This window comes from Gouania willdenowi, chromosome 13 (genome assembly GCF_900634775.1).
Source record: "Gouania willdenowi chromosome 13, fGouWil2.1, whole genome shotgun sequence".
NCBI lineage: Eukaryota > Metazoa > Chordata > Actinopteri > Blenniiformes > Gobiesocidae > Gouania > Gouania willdenowi.
The window spans coordinates 13297751-13323187 of record NC_041056.1 but is presented as its reverse complement, the minus strand read 5'-3'; the positions used below and the strand labels follow the sequence as shown (position 1 = coordinate 13323187).

The 25437-nt window shown below is 37.7% G+C and overlaps 1 protein-coding gene across 11 annotated transcripts; it reads left to right on the top strand.

Moving 5' to 3' along the window:
* Positions 1-1103: 1103 nt before the first annotated feature.
* On the top strand, positions 1104-25191 carry picalmb (phosphatidylinositol binding clathrin assembly protein b). 11 transcript variants are annotated; one of them, XM_028463927.1, is made up of 24 exons: positions 1104-1829; positions 9151-9293; positions 9408-9483; positions 9575-9677; positions 10843-10936; positions 11042-11153; positions 11274-11380; positions 11469-11510; positions 11921-11932; positions 12490-12575; positions 12672-12795; positions 12885-13018; positions 14275-14375; positions 14510-14662; positions 14992-15075; positions 15680-15772; positions 15961-16071; positions 17409-17525; positions 17633-17663; positions 17743-17842; positions 18158-18217; positions 19050-19157; positions 19515-19620; positions 23700-25191. In XM_028463927.1, exons 1-23 carry the CDS (start codon positions 1700-1702, stop codon positions 19605-19607), a joined length of 2214 nt encoding a protein of 737 aa, XP_028319728.1. In that variant the 5' UTR covers positions 1104-1699; the 3' UTR covers positions 19608-19620; positions 23700-25191. The 11 variants fall into 11 exon arrangements, with proteins under 11 accessions (XP_028319728.1, XP_028319729.1, XP_028319733.1 ...); XM_028463928.1 differs by lacking the exon at positions 11921-11932 and having other exon boundaries at positions 1105-1829; XM_028463932.1 differs by lacking the exon at positions 14510-14662 and having other exon boundaries at positions 1105-1829.
* The last annotated feature ends 246 nt before the right edge of the window (positions 25192-25437 follow it).

Below are 25437 nucleotides of genomic sequence, written 5' to 3'. Positions count from 1 at the left end.
TTCGCGTCTACGGCCCCTCTGACCACCACCAACATTCATGCACAATTCATACTCACTCATACAAGACAATGTGGGTAAAGTGCCTTGCCCAAGGACACAACGACAATGACTCAGTTAGAGCGGGATTTGAATTCCCAACCCTTCGGTTACTGGACAACCAACTCTACCACTGAGCCATGGTCTTATATCAGATGAATGCAGTAATTTTTTTTTTATCGCAAGATTATGGAAAGAAATCTAATTTTTTCCAAAAATTTTGTAGTTTCTCACAAATAATTCCACTGTATTATTAGAGGCGACCGTGGCTCAGTGGTAGAGTGGATCGTCCAATAACCGAAGGGTTGCAGCTTCTAATCCTGCTCTATCCAAGTCATTGTCATTGCGTAGTATGAATGTGGAGTGTGTGTGTGTGTGTGTGTGTGTTGGTGGTGGTGGTTCGAGCAACCAATGGCGCACTATGGCACCCTTGCTTCTGTCAGACTGGCCCAGGGCAGCTGTGGCTTCAGTGGTGGCTTACCACCACTGTGTGGAGAGAAAATGTAATGCTCATCAATGTAACAAAAAAGTGTTTTGATTATCAATGAAAAAGCTGCATAAAATCAAATGCATTATTATTATTAAATTACACAAAAATTGGTTACAAAATCAATCTTTTTTTAAGTGAATATCCAGCAGGGACTGATATTGAACAGTAATGTTAAAATTGCTCTTTTTTTCCCCTCCCTAACATCTGCGTCCCACTTGAGATCAAACTGGTTCTATTTGGCGAGTAAACTAAAAATGAGTTTGACACCCCTGATCTATACTGTTGTTGGACTGGACACATTATTTAAAACAAATAATTACTGGTTTTGAATTGAATCACTAGTATTATCTTTTTAAAAATGTGATTTTTTTTTGTTTGTTGAGAATAACAACCGTAAAATATAATTGTTGTTATTGTATTTATTTTTCAAAATCAAAAAGCTTTTTAGGTCTTCAACTGAATTCATGTGATTAATTGTAATTCAGTCAGTGTGGGGCCTGCAGAAGCTAAATGTGCAGATACCACACCACACCACCACCACCAGGCCTAGACTCAGCCTGTGTTTGGAACTCTACAGCTTCACAAGCTGTAGACACCACAGCTACTTAAACGGACTGTGCTGGAGCACAGAGGCCCGCCATTTACCCGGTTCGCCTCGGAGGCTTTTCTTTTTCATTCTGCCTCTCAGAGCCGAGCGACCGAACAGCGGAAAGGGAGGAGGCGGAGGAAGAGGAGGAGGAGGAAGACGACGACGACGACGAAGAACACCGGCCGCGGCGGGGGCAGCGGACAGACGCAGGGATCTGGCGTTACTACATCGGGATGAGATACCGATAGACACCCGGGTCGGATGAGCCAACTATAGGAGCCAGCTGAACCATTACAGTATCCGTAGAGGCTGGGTGAGCCCGGGCAGCTCGGCCAGGAGACACAATTCAACCTTCTTGTTGATTGTTGTGCTTGTTGCCAGATCCTCTTTTTTCCGCCCTGCGCCGGCCAGCATAGCCATAGCCCGGTTTTGATTTTTTATTTCCTCCGAGGCAGAAAGACAAGGAGGAGGTGGAGGCTTCACTCAGATTTGTGTGTTTCAATACAAGCTGATATTAAACGACACAAACACCAGACGAGCGTCACGTTTCCAAAAGTCTTTTGTTGCATCGAAGTGAGCCGAAGATGTCGGGGCAAAGCATTACCGACCGGATAACTGCAGCCCAGCACAGTGTGACGGGATCCGCCGTGTCGAAAACAGTTTGCAAGGCTACCACACACGAAATCATGGGCCCGAAAAAGAAACATTTGGATTGTGAGTATTTCATTAAAGCTCGAATGTTGGCCTTTCACCACTCCAGTTCAGTGCCGTTGAGTTAGGGCGATGGTGGAGTTGTAGGCCTCAAAGCCTTTGGCACCAGGCTAAATGCTAATGCCTGTTCATGTCAGGGAGATTATAATGTGTTCACATTGAGGACAGGCCTTGTTGACAATCAACTGTACGTAACTGAAAGGGTTTTTAACCTGTAACTCTTTGTATTACTGTCCAATATCACCATTTTATACAGGTTTTTATTCTGTAATGAATCCTGTCATATTAGCCTGCCTAGCTGTTTGGTTTTGTGTTCCTGATACTGTTATAGCTTTACAGCTATATATGGCACCTCACATTGTGAAAACTTGAATTCAGTAATTAAATAAAATTTGACGTCTTTAGGAGGAAATGTTATTAGAAACCCTTTTCGAAATATCTGCCTTAGTAGGTTAAGGACAGGTGCAATGGAAAATATCCAGAATTGGGTAAAATCTTTATTGTCTCGCATGTTACGTGCTAACACTGGATAGCAATATCGATTAATTCCAGAGCAGGAGAGAAAATAGTAAACTTTAAACGAAGCCCTGTGGGCTGAACTGGATTAGTGATCACTGATAAGAGAGGTAGGACTTTAGTCATAGATAAACAGTATGATTATTGCAATAAAGACTAAACCTACAGCAGCATAATCTCAGATACTGATTTCATGATTATAACAATGTTATTGGCATTGTTTCTATGTTTTTTTTAAAAAATCACTCAATCATCCAAATACTGCTAAGTTTATGGTGATAGTGGAGGTTTCAGGCCTTAAATGCTTTGCTAAGGGTTTATGCTTCTGCTTTTGCCTCTTCCTGTCAGGAAGTTAATATTCTGTGTCAGTTTAAATCAAAGTACATGAACCTGATGATATTTGAACATTTTAGAGTTTAACAAAGTTATTATTAACAGTGAACTTGTAACACAGAGTTGTGGAGATGTAATAGTGACAAACACAAGCCATTGGGACTTTACAAAGGTGGGATCAACATTACAAGAAATAATCACCAGTAAACTACACCAATCACAGTCTGACACAAAATATTAGTTTGTGGGTCGTCTAATCCAGGTGCAAATTTTTGTCGTGTACTTTTCCATCATTCATATTCTTTGCGCAGCTGTTCAAGTATAATCACCCCAGCTTTTTAATAATAGGCAGTAGCAATTTATTTATGGAGGTGTCAAAGATACTAGACCCATAAGGCCTTAGCTTAAGCTAATATATTGTTTACACTCAGGATAGACCCTTTTAGCCAAAGGTTGTTTACAACCAAGTCACTCAAATTGTTACTTTTATTTTCCCAAGAATGTAAAAAAAAAAAAAAAACCCAAAAAGAAATGTTGAAAAGTGGGCTACAATAATTTTCATTTTGTTTATTTCGTTTTACTTAAAAAAATAAATAAATACACTCAGCCAAGTGTAAGCATACTGAAATGGATAGGTAGTACCGGTAATTATCTAACAAGTACTTTGAACTCATAACTAGAGATACAACACTTGCCAGCATAAGAAAAGGCATTAGGTGAAATTTAAAGATAAAAAAGTCACGCAATTTCTTCACTCTCGACAGGACTAAAGTTAATCCATTGGTAGATTGAAACATGATAATCAAAATAAAAAAGACATCAAGACAACTGAAAAGGAGGGAGGAGAACAATATATTAACCTATGATCACAGTCTACAACTTTTAAAATTGATTTAACACACTTAAGTTATATTTGTCAATATGTTTGATGATTTTATAAACTGGTTCTCAGTTAATAAACATGTTTTTTTTTTTTTGCAATAGTGTAATTTTTCATGTATGCTTTTACAAAAGGCTTGCGTTCCCTTTTCAGTACCTTCATGTCCTCTCTCAATAGGAAAAGTTTATTTTTGTGTCTCATTGAGTCAACCTGATGGACTGGAAACCTGTTCAGAATATTGTGGATAATGCAGTGTAGAGATTTATGCACATATCTTGTCCATTTTACTGCATTAATTAACACATATATTTTGATTAATATATACTTTACAAACAACAATTGCAATTAATGCCCATTAAAGAGCAGTACTGTATACAAAAGCAGTTTTATGATTTAAAAAAAGAAAAATCTTAACCTTGTTATAGTGTAACAAGAAACACGAGCATTAAAATATAAAAATCACAATTGAGGAAGTGACATACAGCCTTGCACTGGAACTGAGACATTCCTGTAATGGAGCATTGCCAATAATTGTGTTTTCAACCTTTGGGCCTTGTTGAAGGTTCCTATGGTATTAAAAAAATAAATAAATAAAAATATGACAATCTTTAATTTAATTGATTAATCACACAAGATGTTAAAGCAGGTTTTAACTGGCCTAGCCACCATTTCCAGATGCTCACTGGTTGACTATTTACAGGAAAGTGCACAACCCTACTGTATTGAAATGACTGAGTAATGTGATCTCTTCCTAATGCTTCAGGCACACTGAGGTGACTCTAAAAGGGCAAACAAAAAATAGCAATGTGTGGTGGTTATGGTCTGTCAGAGGCTACAATATATATTTAGCACTACACAAAAGGAGTAACTTTTTTTTTTTTTTTTACTTAAAATTTCAAAGGAAAATTTGCAAACCTGTGGAGCAAAAACTCAAGCAAATATAAGTGTAAAAACAAAAGTCAGAATGCAATCACCGGCAGTGGCCTGTATTGGAAATTCTTATCATGGGGGGAAAATCTCTTCTGAGAAGCATTGTTGTGGAACAAACAAAACATGTTATGAGGATAAATCCTCGTCTGCTCCCATGGACTGAGAGGAGTTAGTGCCTGTCTGTACTGGCAGCTTTTCTCTATATCGATCGGCTCTTGAAAATGCATAATGACGTCAATATAAGTAGGTTGTATGAAAGTCCTGCATTATTATCCAGTGATTTTTACTATCTCTGTGAAGAAAATTCTTATATTTCAAGCTAGAGACCCGTCACAGTGCTTTGTGGATCAAAGCGGCACTAACTGGTTTAGTTTGCTGGTTAATAATTTGCTAATAGGGCTGGGTGATTTGATTCCTGGTTCCTCACCAGTGACTTTTTGCCCCGGGTTGAGGCGAGTGAAGGTTGGGCAGGGTGAGACTGTTGTTGGACAGGGATATTTGTCAGTTTGGGGTTCCTGCATGTGCACGGATAATAGCATCATGTTCTCTGGTTTTAGGCCTCGCTGAAAACATTTGCTTTGGGTGGCAGCCAGGGCAAAGTAAACAGAAATTTGAATGATTTATTTTTTTTTTTTTGCTGGACGTCTATTATGGTAGGGTTACAGCACCATTTTAGGGACTGGTGTCATATTGGTGAGTTAAAAGGGCCAGTAGTTTGGTATTTTGGATATCACTTTGGCAAATAGGGCTGGGTATTGCCAGGTACCTCGCGATGCGATATTTTTGCCCACGATACCAGTATTATCACGATACAGCAATTCTGCGGTATTCAATATATCATGGGACATTTCATCCACTATACATTACAATATCTGTGTCACTGAAGAAATTCCAAATGTATTGACTGCTCTGAATCCTTTCACAGGAATTACAAAACATTGTCAATCAATTTCACATGAATTACAGCCAAGTAAAACAGTGTATACTGCACAGTGGCTCTTCTGAACACACACCGACCACAATTAGTCCAATGTTGTGTTATGTTTAAGTCTGTAAGGGAAGACTGATACAAAATAATAATGCTTCACCAAAATATTGTTAATGATGTTTGGGCAAATTAACTTTAAATCATTAAAAAGAAAATGAATGCAGAAAATACTCATTTCAGTGCTATTATTATCATTTTCTCTGTAAACATGGACACATATCAGTGCTGCTTAACAAGTAGAATTAACTTGCTTTATGAAAACTGGAAAATGTCACTGCATATGTAAAATAAACATTTCAGTCAGTGCATTATAATATTAACAACTGGGTGGTCTATGAACACCGGGGCACACATTTTAACTTATACTTAACACCATGTGTAAAGTTAATCTTAAACCTGCACTGTAGACTGTACTTACATATCAGTGCTAATACAGATATCAGTTTGTTCTTCGTAAACATGAGAACATTTAAGTTGTGCTTAGTACTGAATTTGTGTAAAAAGAAAAAAAATAGTAATATTCGGAGGGAGTGTTTCGATAACGTACAGCAAGAAGAAATATTGCTATATATCGTATCAATATTTTGGCGCACCCCTATTGTCAAATCTTTTTGTGTGAAAGAACGACCAGTGAGATTTTTAATATTGTAGGATCTTGGATTTTCGTGCGAAATACCAGCAGTATATAATGTTTTCACCAAATGCAAAGATATAGCTTCCCTAATGTTTATTATGAATGCATTATACTAAATGTTCTTCTCTCGGCAAATTGTGCTTACATGTTCTATTTTTACATCATCTGCTATTGGAGTAAATCTCAGCAGTTCATTTAATAATGTTTGTGAAGCAGAATTCTGGTTTCAAATTTTCCCAAATCCAAATTCAGGGTATACGTAGTTCTGTTTTTATCTATTTCATTTCTATTCCTGTTTTAGTGGCTTTTCCATATTTTGTTATTACTGACTTATTAAGTTAAATCTTGTAAAGTATTGCATTTTTTTTATGCTTCAAAACTCAAACTAAGCTCAAAAATGGCGAGATCAAGCATGACCAAATGGTCTAGCCATATTTCTTGGGTTAAGATTTTAAGCTCTTTGACAAAGTCCATGTGTTTGTCTTTTCCATTTTCTACACATTTAACCACTTATTTAATGGGGAACCCATGGTGCCAATGTGTGGTGATCCATCAAAACATGTAGGTGAGGTTATATCCCATGTCATATTGCTATTTCCGTCCGTTTTTCGAAATCACAGAAAATATTGAACTCTACTCTGGAACTTCTCCTTTTTTTTTCTTTTTTTTTTTTTAGAATGAGCAAATTAATTTTTTTTTTTTGTCATCACAATGTTTGCTTTGCCCATTTGATTTGCTTTCGTGGCTGATGAGGCCTGATACAATGACTCAAGTTAATCCAAACATTGTTGAAAGATAGACTTGAGTAACAATCTTACAACAATGTCCTTCAGCAGGGTTGTTGAACTGATCAATGTATTTGTGTTCACAAAGTATCAGTACTGTATTAGTAATTCTAAGTAATCTCATTTTAAGCTAAACGTCCCTCAAAATCTGATGTTTATAGGATACAATGTTAAAGTTTTGAAAGATAAGTGATCATCTTTAGAATATTAGAAATAGTAACTTTATGCAATTTTGTTTGATCTCTTAATTAAGCATCTGACTCTTCACATCCACTTCATGCTATCCAGTTAACCTTGTTTAGGTTAAATTGTCTCCTCTCGTCTCTATTGATTAACACACATTGTGAATGTGATATATATTATTTTATGTTGTATCATCTATTAGGTAACATTACTTTGCCCTGAGTCTGCATCAAGCACCTTGATGGTATGTGAACTAATTCAGAGAGCAAGAAATAATCTTTGTGACATTATCATATGCCACTGATTGTAGCATCGTCGTCGTCTTCCTCCTTTTTGTCTTCCTTGATCAGCCCAGTTACCCAGAGTGATGGCTGCTTCTCTGGAGTTATCCTGCCCCACTTATCACCAGTGCCCAGCTTTTGAAAAGTCAGATATAGGTCAGAGAGCAAGGCCCAATTACACCATCAGTCTGATCATCATCGCTATGAATGTTAGGGTCGTTAGCACTGATGGACTTCCACAAGCGTCATTCAGCCAACACATGAATGCATTTATGAACATGCGAGCGGAGGAAGTAGGACAGACTGTGCATGGTTAACGCTGACATGTCCTGCTTTTTGTGGCTCTGCGAGGAGGAGAATGTGGTTTTGGCTGTTAACAAATTCATAGAACCACATCTGTTGAAATTACTCTGAAGTCAAACACAAAATACTTTACTGTTTCTTTTTTTTTCTTTGATTTTCTTTTCTTCTTCAGCTGTTGGCCCTTTGAACTCTTTAAGAGCTTTAAAAAACACACTGCTTTCATAACAAACCACAGTTAAGACAGGTTTGGTTGATCTAATGCTTTTATTTAGGTCTGTTAGATATTAGGTTTTGAATTATCTCCAGTTCAGTTCAGGCTAAACTGGTTGATGATGATCAAAATGAGCAAAGTGCATGTGTGAGCTGCTGTGTCACGTTTGGACGTTGATACTTATTTTGGGGTCGGTTGACTCACAGCCAATATTGGCAGGTAGCCTAGTAGCTCAAATCATACAAGCAGTTTTCAGGTTGAAGTCTACGTTGTAATTTTTTTCCATGCTTTTGGTTTATGTCTGTAATGTAAGTCACTGATCCAAACTAGGTCCTGACAGCAGGTGCTGGTTAAAAATTGGATGCGTTTTCTTTTACCGTACAGCTGAAATCTACATCTAATTCCCAGATACATTTCTACATTTTAGCAAGTTTTGCTTTTAATCTGGTGTCTTCCTGTTTTCCAAAATTGGGTTTTAGTCGATTGTAATTTCAAGAGTCAAGGATATTTAATTGTCATTATGTGCATATCATGAACATAACAAAATAATGTTCCCAAGTTTCCCATTAGGCCTTTAAAAAACGGAGTAAAAGAATAATGGTATTAAACAATAAAAATAGAAAATCACCAGTAATATTGATTACAGAATCTCTCCTTGTCGGTTCTTGTCAAACTGTCCTAAGCAGGTCAGATGCCATCATACTGATAGAATTTATCAAGGTTTCTTCTCAGAGGCTCTGTCATTGTTATTACTACCACTATCAGCAACATACAAAACCCTGAGAGCACAGAACAATGGCAGATTGATGGGACACACGCACCCAGACCAGTCTGCTTCCAAAACCCATTGTCCAAATAACCCCTGTGTCCACATCTGACCAACAACCCTAAAACTTGACTTCTCATTTCATCCAAAACTGCCACAACAAATATGAATAGAATATATTCCAAAAAAATGCAAATATACAGTAACATTAATGCAACAATATACATAATACAACAGAAATAAAACAATAGTACCCAAACAGCAACAGCATTATAAAGAATTGATGAATCACGCAACATTGATTGATGAATTGACATGATTTACACGTGAATAATGTTTGTTGATCATCTTGTGGTGACCAAAAAATAAAGAGTTTATGCCAGAACTACATTTATTACAATAGTAATACTGGAGGACGTGTTTGTAATGTGTGGTGTTTATGACGGCAGACGTACAGTGTGTTCATTGATATTGAAAACTCACTCTGATCATCTGAGTTCTATTTTGTTTTCAGACTTGATCCACTGCACCAACGAGATGAACGTCAACATCCCCCAATTGGCGGACTCGCTGTTTGAGAGGACAACCAACACCAGTTGGGTGGTCGTGTTCAAATCACTTATCACTACACACCACCTGATGGTCTATGGGAACGAGGTACCGCTTTAATCCAGTATGATCCTTAAGCAACGCACTGACCCGCCTGTGATGTCGTTGCTCAATCCTTATGTGTTTATTAGTCATCACTGACTTTTTCTGTCTCTCACGCAGCGTTTTGTGCAGTACTTGGCTTCAAGGAATACACTTTTCAACCTCAATAATTTCTTGGATAAAAGTGGCTTACAAGGTAAATCTGACTGATCGGCTTGTATGTTTAGTGTTTTGGAAAAACTACTGTTTACAAAACCTTAAGTTTGTTTTTCCTTTTGGCATTTCAGGCTACGACATGTCCACGTTTATTCGGCGGTATAGCCGATATCTCAATGAGAAGGCTGTTTCGTACCGACAGGTTGCCTTTGATTTCACAAAAGTTAAACGCGGGTACGGTGTTTTTTTTTTTGTTTTTTTTAAGGTCAAAAACTAAATATTGATTTTTATCTCCAAATTCTCACCAATGAAATGAATGTAATTCAATAATTTGTGAAATACAGACATTTGATACAGATATGGTGTGACTGAAAAAAAAATCCTTGCTAATAACTTTACTCAATGAAATTTGGTAATTGTGAGCTGATGGTAAATGGTAAATGGACTTGATTTTATATAGCGTTTTATCACCACACTGAAGCAGTCTCAAAGCGCTTTACATATCAGCTCATTCACCCAATCACTCTCACATTCACACACCAGTGGGACAGGACTGCCATGCAAGGCGCTAGTCGACCACTGGGAGCAACTTAGGGTTTAGTGTCTTGCCCAAGGACACTTCGACACATAGTCAGGTACTGGGATCGAACCCCCAACCTCTCGATCAGAAGACGACCCACTACCACCTGAGCCACGGTCGCCCATGGAATAGAATGAATACTAACATTTAATTTAGGGAAAAAGTGTCCTTGACAAAACTGATAAAATATTGTTACTCAGTGAAATAAAGTTAGTTATATGGCATAATTTGTATAGACGGCCAACTGGGTGTTTGACAAATTATATAAAAAAATTATTCAGTGTGTGTTATTTGGCTTTGATGCCTTTTTTTAACCTTGGGGTCGTGACCCCATATAGGGTCGCTTGAAATTTAAATGGGGTCGCCTGGAATGTCCGGTTATTAATAAAAAATAATTTCTGATTAAAAACATTTTGAAATATTTAATTGCTATTCTTTTTCAAATTAAAACACAGTACACAATCTTAAACAACTTTATTCAACACTTTTACTTTCTCAAATACAAATCTAGTTCAAATAAAATGCAGTTTAAAGAAAAGAAAGGGAAAAAAGAAGAAATATAAATAAATAAATAAATGAATGAAATACAGTATAGAAAAATATCTGAGCTGGCACATCATGTCACCTTGTGCACTAATATTGGCTACTGTGTTTGTTACACAGTAAAACAAATGTGATCAATAGTCTTTGGGGTCACCAGAATTTTGTGATATCAAAATGGGGTCACGATCCAAAAAAAGTGGTAGACCACCACTTTAATGGCTCCTTTGTTTTCTTTTCCCTCGCTTATGCATGTTCTTTCTATGGGTGTTCACACAGAGTGGACGGCGTAATGAGGACCATGAATACAGAGAAGCTGCTTAAGACGATCCCCATCATTCAGAACCAAATGGACGCCCTTCTCGATTTCAACGTGAGTTAAAAAGAGAAGCCTGGCGCAGCTTTGCTGATTCATCTGTGCTGTGGTTTTGTAGAGAAACTGCAGGATAAAACGGCTACGCTGATTGCTTTTTGTCAGGTTAATGCCAACGAGCTGACTAATGGAGTCATCAATGCAGCCTTCATGCTCCTCTTCAAAGACTCCATCAGGCTCTTTGCAGCCTATAATGAAGGCATCATTAACCTGCTCGGTAAAGCCTTTGGACGATTATTCTCAACAATCTTTGTTTTGGGTTCACTTGTTTCAGTGCTTGAGTGGTGCTAATAATAATAATGCATTCTTTTGCCTTCCCCTCCCCCACCCCAACCAGAGAAATACTTTGACATGAAGAAGACTCAGTGTAAGGAAGGTTTGGACATCTATAAGAAGTTTCTCACTCGTATGACGCGGATATCAGAATTTCTCAAAGTAGCCGAGGTACTTTGCACATGGATTTTTTTTTCATCGAAAACTAATTCTTAATGCTACAGATGAATAAATGTAACTCCGTTTTCTCTCTTAACAGCAAGTGGGCATTGATCGAGGTGACATTCCAGATTTTTCGCAGGTAAGAAAAACAGCTGCTGCAAAGCAACCTAAAAAACACAAGATTCACACTCTTAAACAAAGCCCCTGCTGTGCAGTTTTGCTTTTATTTTCCATCACATACTATGTAGTATTAGCAGACTTTGTTTCTCGATAGCAAACCACAGATACACTAAGACCCTGTGCATGATTTCCCCCAGTTTTTCTGATTCCTTTTTCCTCCTGCACTCACTTTCTCTATCAAAACTCTGTCAACAGTAAATAAAGGTGTAACTGCAATCCACAAATTAAATCCATATAGCCACAGCTCTCACTCTACATAGAATATTCTGCACATGCTGTTGTGCCGAGTGTGTAAAAAAAAACGCATTCCCCTTTTGACTATCACCACCTTTATATTCTGTATTTTCCCTCCTTATCTTTCCACTTTAGTTCACAGTTTGTGTAAGTACTATCATTTCACTCTTGGATGTCCGTGACTTGCCTCAGTGTTGTCTTTTTGCATGCCTCTGCTCTGACTCTGTCTCCAACATCGTGGTGAAAAAAACAGTTGAAGGAAAAAACTCTGGCTGTGGTAAAATTCTTTTTGTTTTGGTCGTGGTGCAAGCCAGCGTAGCTCATCTTTTGTAAAAGCGGCTGCTGCGCTGTTGTGCTTAGACATAGCCACTTCAACAATGCTCTGGGTTGTTGAAAGCGCTATAGTGCAGTAATTCATCCCACACCGATGTAACCCTCCTCCAAAGTAGCCTTTTTTTTTGGCTGGAGTGCCATTCTCAACCAGTGGTGGGGAACTAGTGTCGTCTCAAGTCATTTAAAAAAGAAAAAAAATATCTAAATCATCAGGTGATTGGCTGGTTTTTTATGGCCTAGTGTGATAAATAGCGTGTGCAAGGTTCTGTTATCTTTTGGTTTCCCACCACTGCCTAAACCTGATTTTGATGTTTATAGAGATTAGTTTTTGCCTCTAGAAGTTGCTGACTGTGCATATTCTGTCACCACAGGCTCCAAGCAGCCTGCTCGAGGCTCTGGAGCAACATTTGGCCTCTTTAGAGGGTAAAAAGGTCAAAGACTCCACTGCAGCCAGCAGGTACATTTCTCCTCTCGTTCGTTAAATTCTCCAACACTTTTTTTTCTAGCTACGCTGCATTTTGGTGTGAATTATACTTTTTTTTTTCTCCTGCAGAGCCAGCACTCTGTCCAATGCGGTGTCATCGCTGGCCAGCACAGGGATGTCTTTTACGAAAGTTGATGAGCGGGAGAAGCAGGCGGCTCTGGAAGAGGAACAAGCTCGACTTAAAGCTCTTAAAGTCAGTATGTTTTTAAAAAACAATTTCCTCAGAAAGTTACACAAGTTTGCATTGATTGCATGTTTAAAACTACTTCCTTCTTTAAACAGGAACAAAGACTCAAAGAGCTTTCCAAGAGGCCTTCTTTTGCAACCACCGATACATCACCCATCTCCACCACTGGGGGCACCATCAGCACAGCACCAGCCATCGACCTCTTCTCCACACCCAGCTGCTCCAATGGGTAGCGCTTTGTCTTTAATCTTCATACACATGCCAGAAACCACAGCAAATTATTTTGTGTCTACTACTTAGAAACATGTGATTGTGTTCATATTGGTAATATTAAAGACAACAAACAGGTTTGAAAACTGAACTATAATGTGCAAAATATATTACAAAAATCAATGGTAAAACATTTTCAATAAATTATTCAACTACTTCTGCTTACGTACAAGTCAAAATATTAGCTTAGCTTAAAAGTAGGGATTCACAATATTGGATTTTTGACTAATATCCGATATGCTGATATTTTATAACTCATTTGGCCAATACAGATATTTTTTTTCCCAAGAGCTAATTTTGGAGTTCATCTACTTCCTGTTGTGGAACAAACATACATAATCATTCTGCATAATCTTTATCATTCAGACATAAGACAAAAAAATGAAAATAATGGAACATCACTAATCATTCCTTGTGCAAAATAAGAAATATACTTCAACTTGTGTTATGCAAAACATGTCATATTTATTCACGCCAATGGATTTTAAACAAAACAATTAAGATATTTAAATCAGTTACTACTTACCTACCTACTTGAATTTTGTATTTGAGTGGTAAAAACAGCATTTTTAAAAATTCCAGCAAGTTGTTTTTGTCTTCTTTTTGAATAATATGTTATGGGTTTCATTTATTCAGACAAATTTTTTCAGGAAATGTACTTTCTTGCTGGAATTATTAGGTGGAAGTCAAGGACTGGACTGGCAGTTGACGGTCAAAACATGTCAGGAGATCAAAGTAAATTTCCTGAAAAAAAGTTGTCTGAATAAATGAAAACCTTTACATAAAGCATTTTTAAAAGCTTCAAGCATTTTTTGTCATAGCTATATATGAGGAAGAAACCAAATTGTTTGGAAATCAGGAAATTCAGTGAATAATTCTACTTTGAGATTGTGGCGTGCCTCACCACACATTCTTTACGCCTCTTCACAGGTGAGGATACGTCCACTTACATGTCTATGGATTGATCTTATTTTATCATTTAATTATGTCAGTGTAATGACCGATATACAATTCTGCATTTTAAACCCGATATCCGTCGATACCGATAATGTGACAATATCGTGTCTCACTACATAAAAACGAATGTGTACATGCACTTATCTGTTTCTGTGTTAGTTATCAAAGGGACAGGAAAAAAAAAAACTTCCAATCAGATTAATAATCTGAACTGTTTTGACATGAATTAGGTAACTTTTCAATGCTCCCACTTTGCAGTGCTGTGAAGATGGAGAGTGACCTTTTCGATCTGCAGTCGACCTTCCAGCCCCCAGTTCAGCCTGGATCCACAGGACTTCCTGTGGCCACAGCGTGGGCAGGTACTTCTCCTGCCTACTTCTTTCTTTCTTCATTGTTCTGCATGTTCTCCTTCTCTTGTTCTTGTCTGACTCTCCCTCTCCACTCTTCTTCTTCTGTCATTTTCCTTTTCTCTGTCTTTCCTCTGCCTGCATAGATCCTTTCACCTCTGCTGAAGCTGGAGATGAATCCATGCCAAATCTTAACCCTTTCCTCTCAAAACTCGTTGTCGATGCCACTCACTTACCTGTCGTGTCGTCAGACGGTGTTAGCTATTCCTCTAGGACATCTGGTCATGAAATGTTCTGTGGTAATGACTCATTTTGTTCTTCTCTTGTCACTTCTGTTCATTTTTCTGTACCTGAAGCATGGAGAACCTGCATGTTTACTGTGTTTATGTAGCTTTGAATGCTGAATCTCTGTCTGTGCCACAGTCTGAATTATTTTTTTTGTTCTTGTTGCTCATATCAAGCCCAGATTGTGTTTATCAGCTGCATTCCATAATGCCTCGCCTCATAGGCTTGAAACAGCTGCATCTTTTATTGAGCACTTTGTTTTCTTGTAGGGCACAGATTATTTTAAAGCTATTGAGTTGGAAGTCGTTTTTTATTTTACCAACACTTTTTTTCAATTCTCCAGATCCTCACAATCCCTTTATTGACACAAAATCATCCGTTTCAACCAATGTCAAACGCACTGTGCGGATAGAGCACTCCATATCAGGTACTATGATGACGAGACATCCCAGCCTATGTTTCCTGGCAAACATAGGGCATGATACAAATCCCAGTGAACCAGAAGTGCATATATGTCTCAAAGAAATGTATCGAGTGGTTTACAGAAGGAGGAAAGTTTGACATTTAAGGAAAATGTCAGAATTTGTTAAAATAGAAAATAATTTCTGAAAATGATACCTTCTTTGATAGATTTTTAACTCAATTAAAGTATTAATAGTTTACAGCAAATCCTTTTTTTATATTTCTGATTTTAAGACAGATTTTTTTTTCCCTCTCTTGGCTCATATTTGGAGGCATGAGAACATATGAGTCATCAGTGTTGGACCATTCTTGTGCAAAATAATTTTTCTTTTATGTCAAACTTTTCTTTTTACTCTACCACTCTGGGATGCTTAAAAAATGTTCTGCACATTTTTCCCTTTTCAAAGTAATGTTATAAACATTAACAGCTTTGCTAATGTCTCACATGCTGACATTTCCTTGCTTTTGTCATTTCCTGCTCATCTCTCTGGCCTTAAAATGCATTTTCCTCCTCTCTCTGTTGTCTTTCTTTCTCTCTTTGTCTTCCTGCTTCGTCTGGACTGTGTCAGACTCGTTCTGTGGTCCAGTATCTATAGCCCAGCACCTTCCACATCAGGCTCCCTTCCCCACTGAGCCCTCTACCGTAGCTGGTCTATTCAGAGGTACTAAGTAGTGAAGCAGCTGCTGAGCTCTGCTAGTTTTGTCCTCTGTTCAGGACATTTTGCTCACTGCTAAATGAGTTAATACTTTCTCAATGGGTGCTGCATTCACCTGAGGAGATACATAGACTTAATACTAGCGGGTCACACTTTCACATGTAAAACTTTAAATATTTCATCTCTTTTTGAAGGATACTCGACACCCCAGCCCCCCCCACAGCAGCCAGCAGGAGGACTCCAAGTGGACTTTGAGTCAGTTTTTGGAGCCAAGGCGGCAGGCAGCAGTGGCCTCATTTCTGATGGTTGGTTAACACAGCAATGCAGAAATGAACTAACATAAGCTGACTTTAAAACTGAAGAAGCAGAAAGAGCAGCCTTAAAGGGTACATGACATCAGTTTTTACATTCAATTCAATTCCGCTTTATTTATATAGCGCAAATTACAACAATGGTCATGTCAAAGCGCGATCAAAATATGAAATTCTTTAGGAATAAAAATCAACAAATCCACATGAGAATGCACCAGCTACACTGGCGAGAAAAAACTCTCTTTTAACAGGGAAAAAATCTCCAGCAGAACCGGGCTTAGAGGTGGCAGTCATTTGCTTTGACTGGTTGGGGTTAGTGGATGGATAAAGAGAGAGAACATCAGATCTTAGGTTTTTAATACCATCTTATTCTATGAAAACATATCATGCTGATATCTGGTAATAAAAATGCCAAATGATGCTCAGTTTTTCCGTAATCTTTAATTTATCATCACATTTACTATTTCTCCTGAGACCTGCTGCTAAAGGTTTAATTTCTTGATAAATTCACTTAGAAAATGGTTCACCTTCATGCTCAGATTAATCTAAGTATGAGTTGCAAATAGACATTAAGTTTTAAGGATTAATTCAGCCTTATTGATAAGAACTAGAAGATTATTTATTTTCTTGTTTATAAACTTTTAAATCTATGCTCCAGAGGGCACAACAATAACACATGTATCATTAACAGTGCAATCTCTTCTGGTGTTGTTTTTATTACGTATTTAAGGTGTATTTAATTAATCGGCTAAATGACACACCTAAAATCTCTCTGGCATTGTGGATAGTATTCCAACAAAAAAACTTTTAAAAAGTACTAAGTCATCAATGTTAACATGTTGGATGATGATGGATTTATAGAGTGCTTTGAGGGTCTACCTCCGTCAGTTCAGCTTTCAGAAGCTTTATGGCTCTGCTTCAGCATCACTGCCCTCAAATTATTGTTGTTGGATGTATCAAGCAGCACTTTTCCAGTAAACAGTCTTTAAATGGCAGAGATTTTAGGCTTCACCTGAATCTCGACCGGGGACCAGTAATTAGAGCGTAAATGTGAGTGTGTGGTCATCTGACTAGCAGGTAAACACACAAATTAGTCATAACAATATGACCATGCAAAGTATCTGGCTACAATGCCACCCAGCAGGGCATTATATAGTAAGTGTGTGTGTGGGGATCAGTTTAAATAAGAATAATCAAAATAATAAAAATAAAGCTACAGAATTAATGACTTTCCTGAAAGTGAACCGTATTGCTGCAATATTACATAACACATTATAGTTTTTTAAAGCAAACTTTACGTGCCGAGTCACATCGTCTGCTTATGATGTCAGATATGACCGGAGGCATCCTGAAACCAACCCTTGCCGGCTCCAATCTGGCCTGCAATCTGCAGCCGGAGAAACTGGTGTCGGACGACCTTGACTCTTCTCTGGCTAACCTTGTCGGAAGTGAGTGTGACGACGCTTTGGCCGTAGCTGCTCTAATTAAAGCAACGTCATCATTTAGGCTGTTTCTTCAACTAACGCAAGCCTTTTTTTTTTTTTTTTCTCCTCAGACCTCGGCATTGGGAATGGAACGATGAAAAAGTGAGTGACGTCTGGTAGGCGTGCGTCAGATGGGGCCAGTTCTGAGCGTGTGCTAACATTAGTCTGTTTTAATGGGTAGTGACATCCACTGGAGCCAGCCGGGGGAGAAGAGGATGACTGGGGGCACCAACTGGCAGCCTAAAGCAGCGCCTACCACGACCTGGAACCCTGTTTCCATGGTGATGCATACAGTTGTGCTTGTGTTATCTCTTAGGATGTGACTCAGAAAGCTGATGTAAAAAAAAAAAACAGTCCTTCACATTTCTGCTTGCTGACGTAGATAAACTGAGCACATTCCTACCAGTCAGTGGTTGATGCCTACACCATCGCACATTGGATGCCTTCAAACGCAAGCTGTAAAGCAAATGATTGTAAATAAATAGATTATAATAATTAGTGCAATTTACCTTAAACATTTTCAATGTTTATGGATTTAATGCTTATTATTCAGATTTATTCATGAATTCTGACCCCATCCTTTTGTCTCTCCTCAGCCATCATCTGTTATGGCTTTTCCTGCCACCACACCGACAGGCATGATGGGATATAACATGGTATGTGTGTTACCTTCAGCAATGTATGCATGGATCTTATATAACCTTTTAAAATGAATGAATGTAAGGAAAATCATGATTGGATGTTAAACTACGAATGCTGATTAAACACTTATTTGCTCCTGATGTTTAATGCTGTATATGAATCTAATTCAGCATGTGCATTTATACACAAAAGCTTGTGGCAGCAGAGGATATGATTAGTCATTGACTCAACAAGTATATATTAAAGAGTAACCATGTATGTTTAGGCTGGAAATAAAAAAAGGCCTTCATTATGGGCAGGGCTCCTGTAAATCTCGAAAGAACATTCTATGCTATGATAACTAGCTACTCATTACACAGGAAAAAAAATCACAAACAAACATCCACAGTCAATTTGTAAGTTTAATTGTAATAGCTGGGTTTCAACCCATAGAGGGTCACTCCTACATTTTTGCAACAAAATGTGCCAAATCAAAATACTTTGACTAAAATGTCAGAGTTTGACAAGAATCAATTAACACTGCGACTTTATACCCAAATACATGTGTTGTTAGCTGAAAAAATTGGAAGATCAATAATCAGCAATAATTGGAAATCAAATTTATAATTGTTTATAATTTAAAAAAAAAAATGGTTATTTGAATCAAGACTTCAATATTGGGATATTGGGCTAGTTAATCACCCATAGTTTTAGTGCAGTTAACATTGTTGTTGTTTAGGAGTAAAACTCTGAATTAATTAATAGTTGATAAATATAATAATTTTTAAAACATGATGCCTGAAATGAAAGAATTTCATCTTGGCTCTGTGAATCAGAAAAGGTGACTTTGTGATTTGTGTTGTCCAGCCTCCACATATGGGCTCTATGGGGATGATGAACCCTCCCACTATGATGTACTCCCAGCCCCCTGTGATGAGGCCCCCCAACCCCTTTGGCTCAGTGTCCAGTGCTCAGGTACGTGTATGGTGTGTCTATTTGCACAGTGATCAGGTTGAGCCAATCGGTGTTCTCCATTGTGCTGTGTGTGGACCATAGTTAGTCTCTGTACCAGCTCTGTTGTCTGTGTGAATACTGCTGAGGTTTGATGACAGTTTTTCACAATAAGCCCTTCACTCTGAAAGGGAACAAAACTGTGAATCGCCTCCTTTTGTCGAGACTCCCACTTCCAAACAGCTTTTATTTATTTATTTTTTTTATTTATTTCTCAAATAACCCTTCTTTCATCCATCACAGCTTCTCCAAACTAATCTCATCCCTCCTTCAGTCTCTGTTCTGACTTCTCCTCTTGGTCCTTCACTTTCCTCGTAATAGCCCTCTGCAGCCTCTAGTCCTTCCAGCCAGAGTCCTCTCCGAGCCCCTGGACAGGACCCGTTTGCACACCTCTCTCTCAAGGATTTCTTGTAGAGCATCTCTTTAGGTACATCTTGCTCTTTGATCGCAGATGCACCAGCATGCTTTTGCTCAATCTAGACCGTTTCTGTATTTGTATTCTTGGCGTCCAGTGTGTGAGTAGATGTCATGTGTCATTGTTGCTTTCTAATTGGGTACGATTGGCCTTTTGACGCTGGCTTGCTTTGAGCGATTTAATTACACGCATTCTGACCCTTTGTTCCCTTCACTGCCATCACATTTGCTTGTAGCCTGTCGCCTCTGATCATTGCCAAATGATGGTGACTGTTTCAATGGCACGTCTGATCAAAAACTCCAGATAATGTCACTCATTACCAAACGGCAACTATTGCTACTCCAGCTAAGCTAATTGTGCTTGGGTTGTATTTTTCAGCTAGTGTTTCTAATTTGTAGGAAAAGGGAAAAAAAGATAACTGCTTTGCAATAATTTGGGATCAATCAATAAATGACAATTGGTGACAATAGCATCTCTTTTACATTAACATTCAATTACACAGATATGTTTAAATAGAAAAGAAAAACAATCATTCTGATAATGATCCATGCTGTATTGCACGAGTGCTTTGTAACGATTAGCTAAAATCAAGGGGTTTAGAAAATATTGCATTTGTGGCAAAGACTTGTGGAAAATAAAACGGCATGTTTATTCCGACACGCTGGAAATAATACATTTTTTTATGTAATATTATGTAAATTACAAGTCAATGATATGACAAGATGGGCTAGTTTACGAAAAATCAGTTTGTTTTGAATACAATTTCTATTTAATGGCCAGATATTGATTGAAATCCTGAAAATCAGTCATTTAAAACATCTTTTTTAAAGTGTGTAATGCAGTGCTGCAGTTTTGTGGGCTGAATTTCCAGTGATGAATTCATATTTTTAATACAGCACCAAGTTAGAGTTACTGTCTACCGTTTATAGCATTGGTTCTTTAATAATTTCTTGCATGCTCATGTAATATAAGTACTGTGACTTGGATATCCTTTAATCAAATATCAAATTGAATCGTATTGAATTGTGCCTTTGTGAATCGAATCAGTTTGGAAAATTCGACTCAATACCCAGCCCTAATGGCGACTCAATCTTGTTCAAAGGGAGGATTCTAATATTTTCTTGCTCCAATCATAGATTTGTATCGTACTTGATTGCACTGCTCTGTTTGACTAATGTTTTAGTTTTAGGCACCTGGACTGAGTCCCAGCAAACTTTATAGTAATTTAAACTTTTTTTCCTTGTTACAAATCTGTTTATAGTTACTAATAGTGCTGCATGCTACTGCCAAAAATAATTACTTTCATTGTTAAAAATGTAAATCCTTTGGGCTTGATATTGAGCACTTAAAGAGTAACTAAACCCTTAAGTTTGGGCTGGAGCAGTTAAACGCTAACTAGCTCCTCAATACCCACTAAAACCACCATTCTCAGCCAATAGCAAAATCTCATTGTAATAGCCAGGTTTCAACCCATAGAGGGCAGTCACTCCTACATTTTTACAACAAAATATGCCAATGTAAAATAATTGGACTAAAATGTCAAGAGTTGGACCAGAATCAATCAACAGCACTACTTTATACTCAAACACATTGGTTTTCAGCAGAAAAAAGTTTTGGGCTTTACTTACGCTTTAACATTTGCATGGTTGCTGTGATTATTAAACACATGTACACCACTGGACTAACTCAAAGAAAAAGTCCAAATCTTCTGTTACAACAAAGCAAGGTTGGCATCAATTACATTTTTCAATGACAAATACCTCTTCAATTATTCATGTTCAGTTACAACTAAATTATGATTACAGTGATCAGCATTTTTTCCAATTACAATTTAAATTGTGAAAGTCAATTACAATTACATTCTCAATTAATAAAGTTGAATTACAATTAATCACAATTACTGAGCCTTTAATAAATAAGCCTACATAAAACGTAACGTTCCTAGTTGTCATCTTGGGTCTGAGTCTTTTTTAGGCCGGGCTACTAGACTCAAAACGTCCCTCACTTTTTTTTTCTTGTTGTTGTTGTGTACACTAGTTAAAATCGCTACTCCTCTGTTATTTGTGGACGGATCAGGAAGAAAGTTGGTCGGTATATTCTATGGATGTGTACGCATCGACGCTCAGAGCCCATTTTTTGATTTGGGGCCACAAAAGAAGAGAAAAATACAAGTCGATTTCTCATTTTTTTGCGAGTCAAATATTACGACGGTTGGTGGTACCGAATCATTGGCATATACCAATATATAAATGGGGCCCATTACCCCGTACATGTCACAGGGGGTTCTAGGGGACCCCATTCTTCAAGTGACCACTCCTCTGTTAGTTCTTGTTAGATTGGAATGCAGTTTGGTATGAATACTCTATGAATGAATATGATGAGACGCACAAAGCCCTTTTTTTGAAATTGGGCCTGGGGGCCCACCCCCCCATTTCCGGTCATTTTCAAAAGTATGGGAACATAGTCGTGTGATAAATCGTTTCAAAGTAATTCAATGTAGATTACGATTATGCCTCGCACAATTTGATTAGGGACCCGTTAGCCAATCCTTCTTTTTTCGGTAATTTCCATTAAAGTTATTTTCTCATTTATTTGTGAGTCAAATATTGCAACAGTTGGTGGTACTAAATCATTGACACATACCAATATATGAATGGGGCCCATTACTCCTTATGTGCCACATGGGCGCCAGGGGGCCCCATTTTTTCAAATGACTAATGTTGAATCGGGCTGTAATTTGACATGGATATTCTATGAGCGGATGTCAAGACCTTTTTTTTTTTTTTTCATTACTCGGTGGAACTGAGTCATTTGACTGAATTCTCGGGAACATGGTACGTGTATTTCGGCTCAGAGACGTTCCGCGGACCCGGCCGTAGTTCATCCAAACTTGTTCCCATTCAGTATACTCGAGAACTGACAGGTAGTGGTACAACTTGATATGAAACATATTTGAATAATTGTTAATAGGGATTATTCGTAAGGCAGTTAAAAATCGATTCATAGGTATCACAGTTCATATCGATTCTCTGAACATTGAATCGCAGTACTTTTTTTAAACAGCAAAGGGCACTATCTATTTATCCTTCTCTTGTCCAGAAGCGTAGGCGATGGGCGGAATCGCCTCCTACTCTTAAACATGTTTAAGAAAGAAAGAATATCTGTAATATTACATGAATATCTGTAAAAGTCACATTTTTCTATGAGCTCTGTCTGCTAGCATACAATCTCTTCTTCACTGCTAGAATATCTGCATGCCAACCGACCACTGGGTTACCAACGCCCTCTGCTGGTCCAAACAAATATCTGATGTAAATACAGTGCAGTGTACTGTGTTTTTTTTTAAAGTCCAATTGTTAAGGCGCAAAATACATTTTCAGTTACACTTTTAAAAAGAAAAATAACTATTATACAGTTTTGCATTATTTACTATAGAACCAGAATTTAAATTAATAGGCTTCTTCTTCATTTGTATTATTTTTTTATTTATTTCATTCAGGATTTATTTTTAGTTAAATTGCATTGTTTTGAATAGTTTATCAATGAATTCTTTTGACAATGAAAAATAAAAAGAAAATAGTACAGTATTTTCTAGTTTTTCCCGAAAAAAATAAAGGAATATTTTTCAGTCATTTGTCTACAGTCCCATTTTGTAAAATAAATCGTGAGAGAATCGTATCGTGAATCGTATCGGGAGTTGAGTAAATCGTTACATCCCTAATTGTTAATTATATATATTAAGCCATAGAGCTCTAACATGGTTCCCCAGTTTTGCATTTTTTTTAGAATTTTCATACCAATTACAATTCAATTACAATTACAACAGTAACAGATGTTTTTAATTACAGTTTCAATTATTACACCATATTTGTAATTAAAAATCAATTACACAATTATAATTGACCCAACCCTGCTATAACGCAATGGTGTTAGTGTTAGAGTTTCTGATCAGTGTGCCTGGTGTCGCTTGCTGTCATTGGACAATCGGTTGCTTTGGGGAGAGAGGTTTCATGAGATAATTGAACTCTCCTTTTCCTTCCATGTGACCTTCACCCATGTGACTGTGTGTGTGTGTGTCGTCTCTGTTACAGATGCAGTTCATGTAATTTAAGAAGAAGTGTCTCTCGGAAGATGTAGCACTTAAGCAGCAAACCTTTGTCCTACTCGTTGAAGTCTTAACTCTTCAGAGAAATTTTCACAACCCACGAACACAGACACACACGGAGACCGACCACGGTTGTTCAACGTCTGTCAGAAACAATGGTAACGTAACGTGGCGTTTGGCCATAGCTCGCCTCGCACCCATCATTTCGTCGAGTGCTGCTGCTGCTGTCTACCCCACTCCCTCCGGTCCAGAGATTTCCCCCATCCCCCAGTTTGGGTGATGAGAAACTTAAATGTTTTGTATGTGGAGATGCTGTGGCTGGATGTAACCTGGAAATGTAAAAGGGGGGAGGGGTTTGTCGGCAAGAGAAATTACGTAACTTTTTTTTTTTAAATCCAATCGTCTGCCATCCATCCCTGCAGTTATTTAACTGTCACTGAGTAGTGATGCTAATGACGTTTACACTTATTTAGTTTCTGTCTTTTTTACAGTGTTTACAGTAGACATTCCTTGTGTGTTGTATGTATTTATTTATGATTATGGTTTAAGATTTTTGAGGGGGGGGAAATAATAATGTAAAATCTTCAATACAATGAACACATGTGGGAGAGCTTCACCATTAAAACAAGGTTTTCAGACTATCATCATGAGGTAGAGTAAAAAATAATGAAAAAAAAGAATAGTTATTATATTAAAGACACCTATTAAACAAGAATGATAGAGCACTAAATATTCAGAGTTTTTGTGACAAGAACATTTTCTACTAGATGAAAGATTTCACAATCTCCAGTGTACTTAAAGTGCAGGGGTTAGAGTACGAGTCAGTTACCAGTATATATTCAGTTCTGTGCCTAGGGATTTACTTTGCAATGGATCTTCTTCTCCTGATGAGTCGGTAAACACTCGATCCACCAATTCCGAAGCATCACACTGGGTGTTGGGCTTCATTTTGCTTTAAGCTTGGCATGCCATTGACTCACTGACTGTAATCAAAGGCTGCCTTTACTCTGAATGTGAAAGACTTGTCTTCATGTTGCACACATCTTTCCACGCTGCGTTTCCTCAGCCAGAGGGGGGTGTGGGACGACTCGGCACCCAGTAGAGTTGTGACACCGTGACAGGGGGAAAGGGAGGATTGGTCACAGATTTGATGTAAATTTAATTGTAAAAAAAAAAAAAAAAAAAGATAAAAAAAGAGGAGAAAATAAAAGATGGTGAGGTGAAGGGGAAGAGCGCTGTTGATCGGCGCTCTGTGTATATAAACACGGACTGTTCTTTGAGTGCAAAAAGTGAAAGATGTATGAAATATGAAAGCAATTCAATCAAATTTGACTCTACCTAAGTTTGATTCAGGAGATTCTCTGCGTCGGTCACCGCAGGTTTTGTTTTTGTTTTTTTTTCATTATGTAATTAGAACGTGTAGCAGACAACGACTGAATTCTTTTCTTTCTTTTACAAATAAAGAGCAGCTTCCACAACACGTGTCAGTGTAATGTTGTCGTCCATCTAGCCACACACCCAGCCTTCTGCCCTGTAACATGGCCTACAAGGAGATAATGTATGGACAATTGTAATTTAAAAATAACGTTTTTTATTTGCAACAGACATTAACACAGGACATTACACTGACAGGTTACTCACAAAACTAATTTCTACACATTGTGGGAGTGTTATGGATAGGGTAAAAAAAGAAATGTAAAATTGTAATAAATGTTGCTATTATA

Bases quoted from the DNA above. Each gene is read 5' to 3' on its own strand.
- picalmb (XM_028463927.1), top strand. From the start codon at position 1,700: ATGTCGGGGCAAAGCATTACCGACCGGATAACTGCAGCCCAGCACAGT. The intron at 9,484-9,574 runs GTAAATCTGACT...TTGGCATTTCAG, and splicing joins GGATAAAAGTGGCTTACAAG to GCTACGACATGTCCACGTTT. The intron at 11,154-11,273 runs GTAAAGCCTTTG...CACCCCAACCAG, and splicing joins AGGCATCATTAACCTGCTCG to AGAAATACTTTGACATGAAG.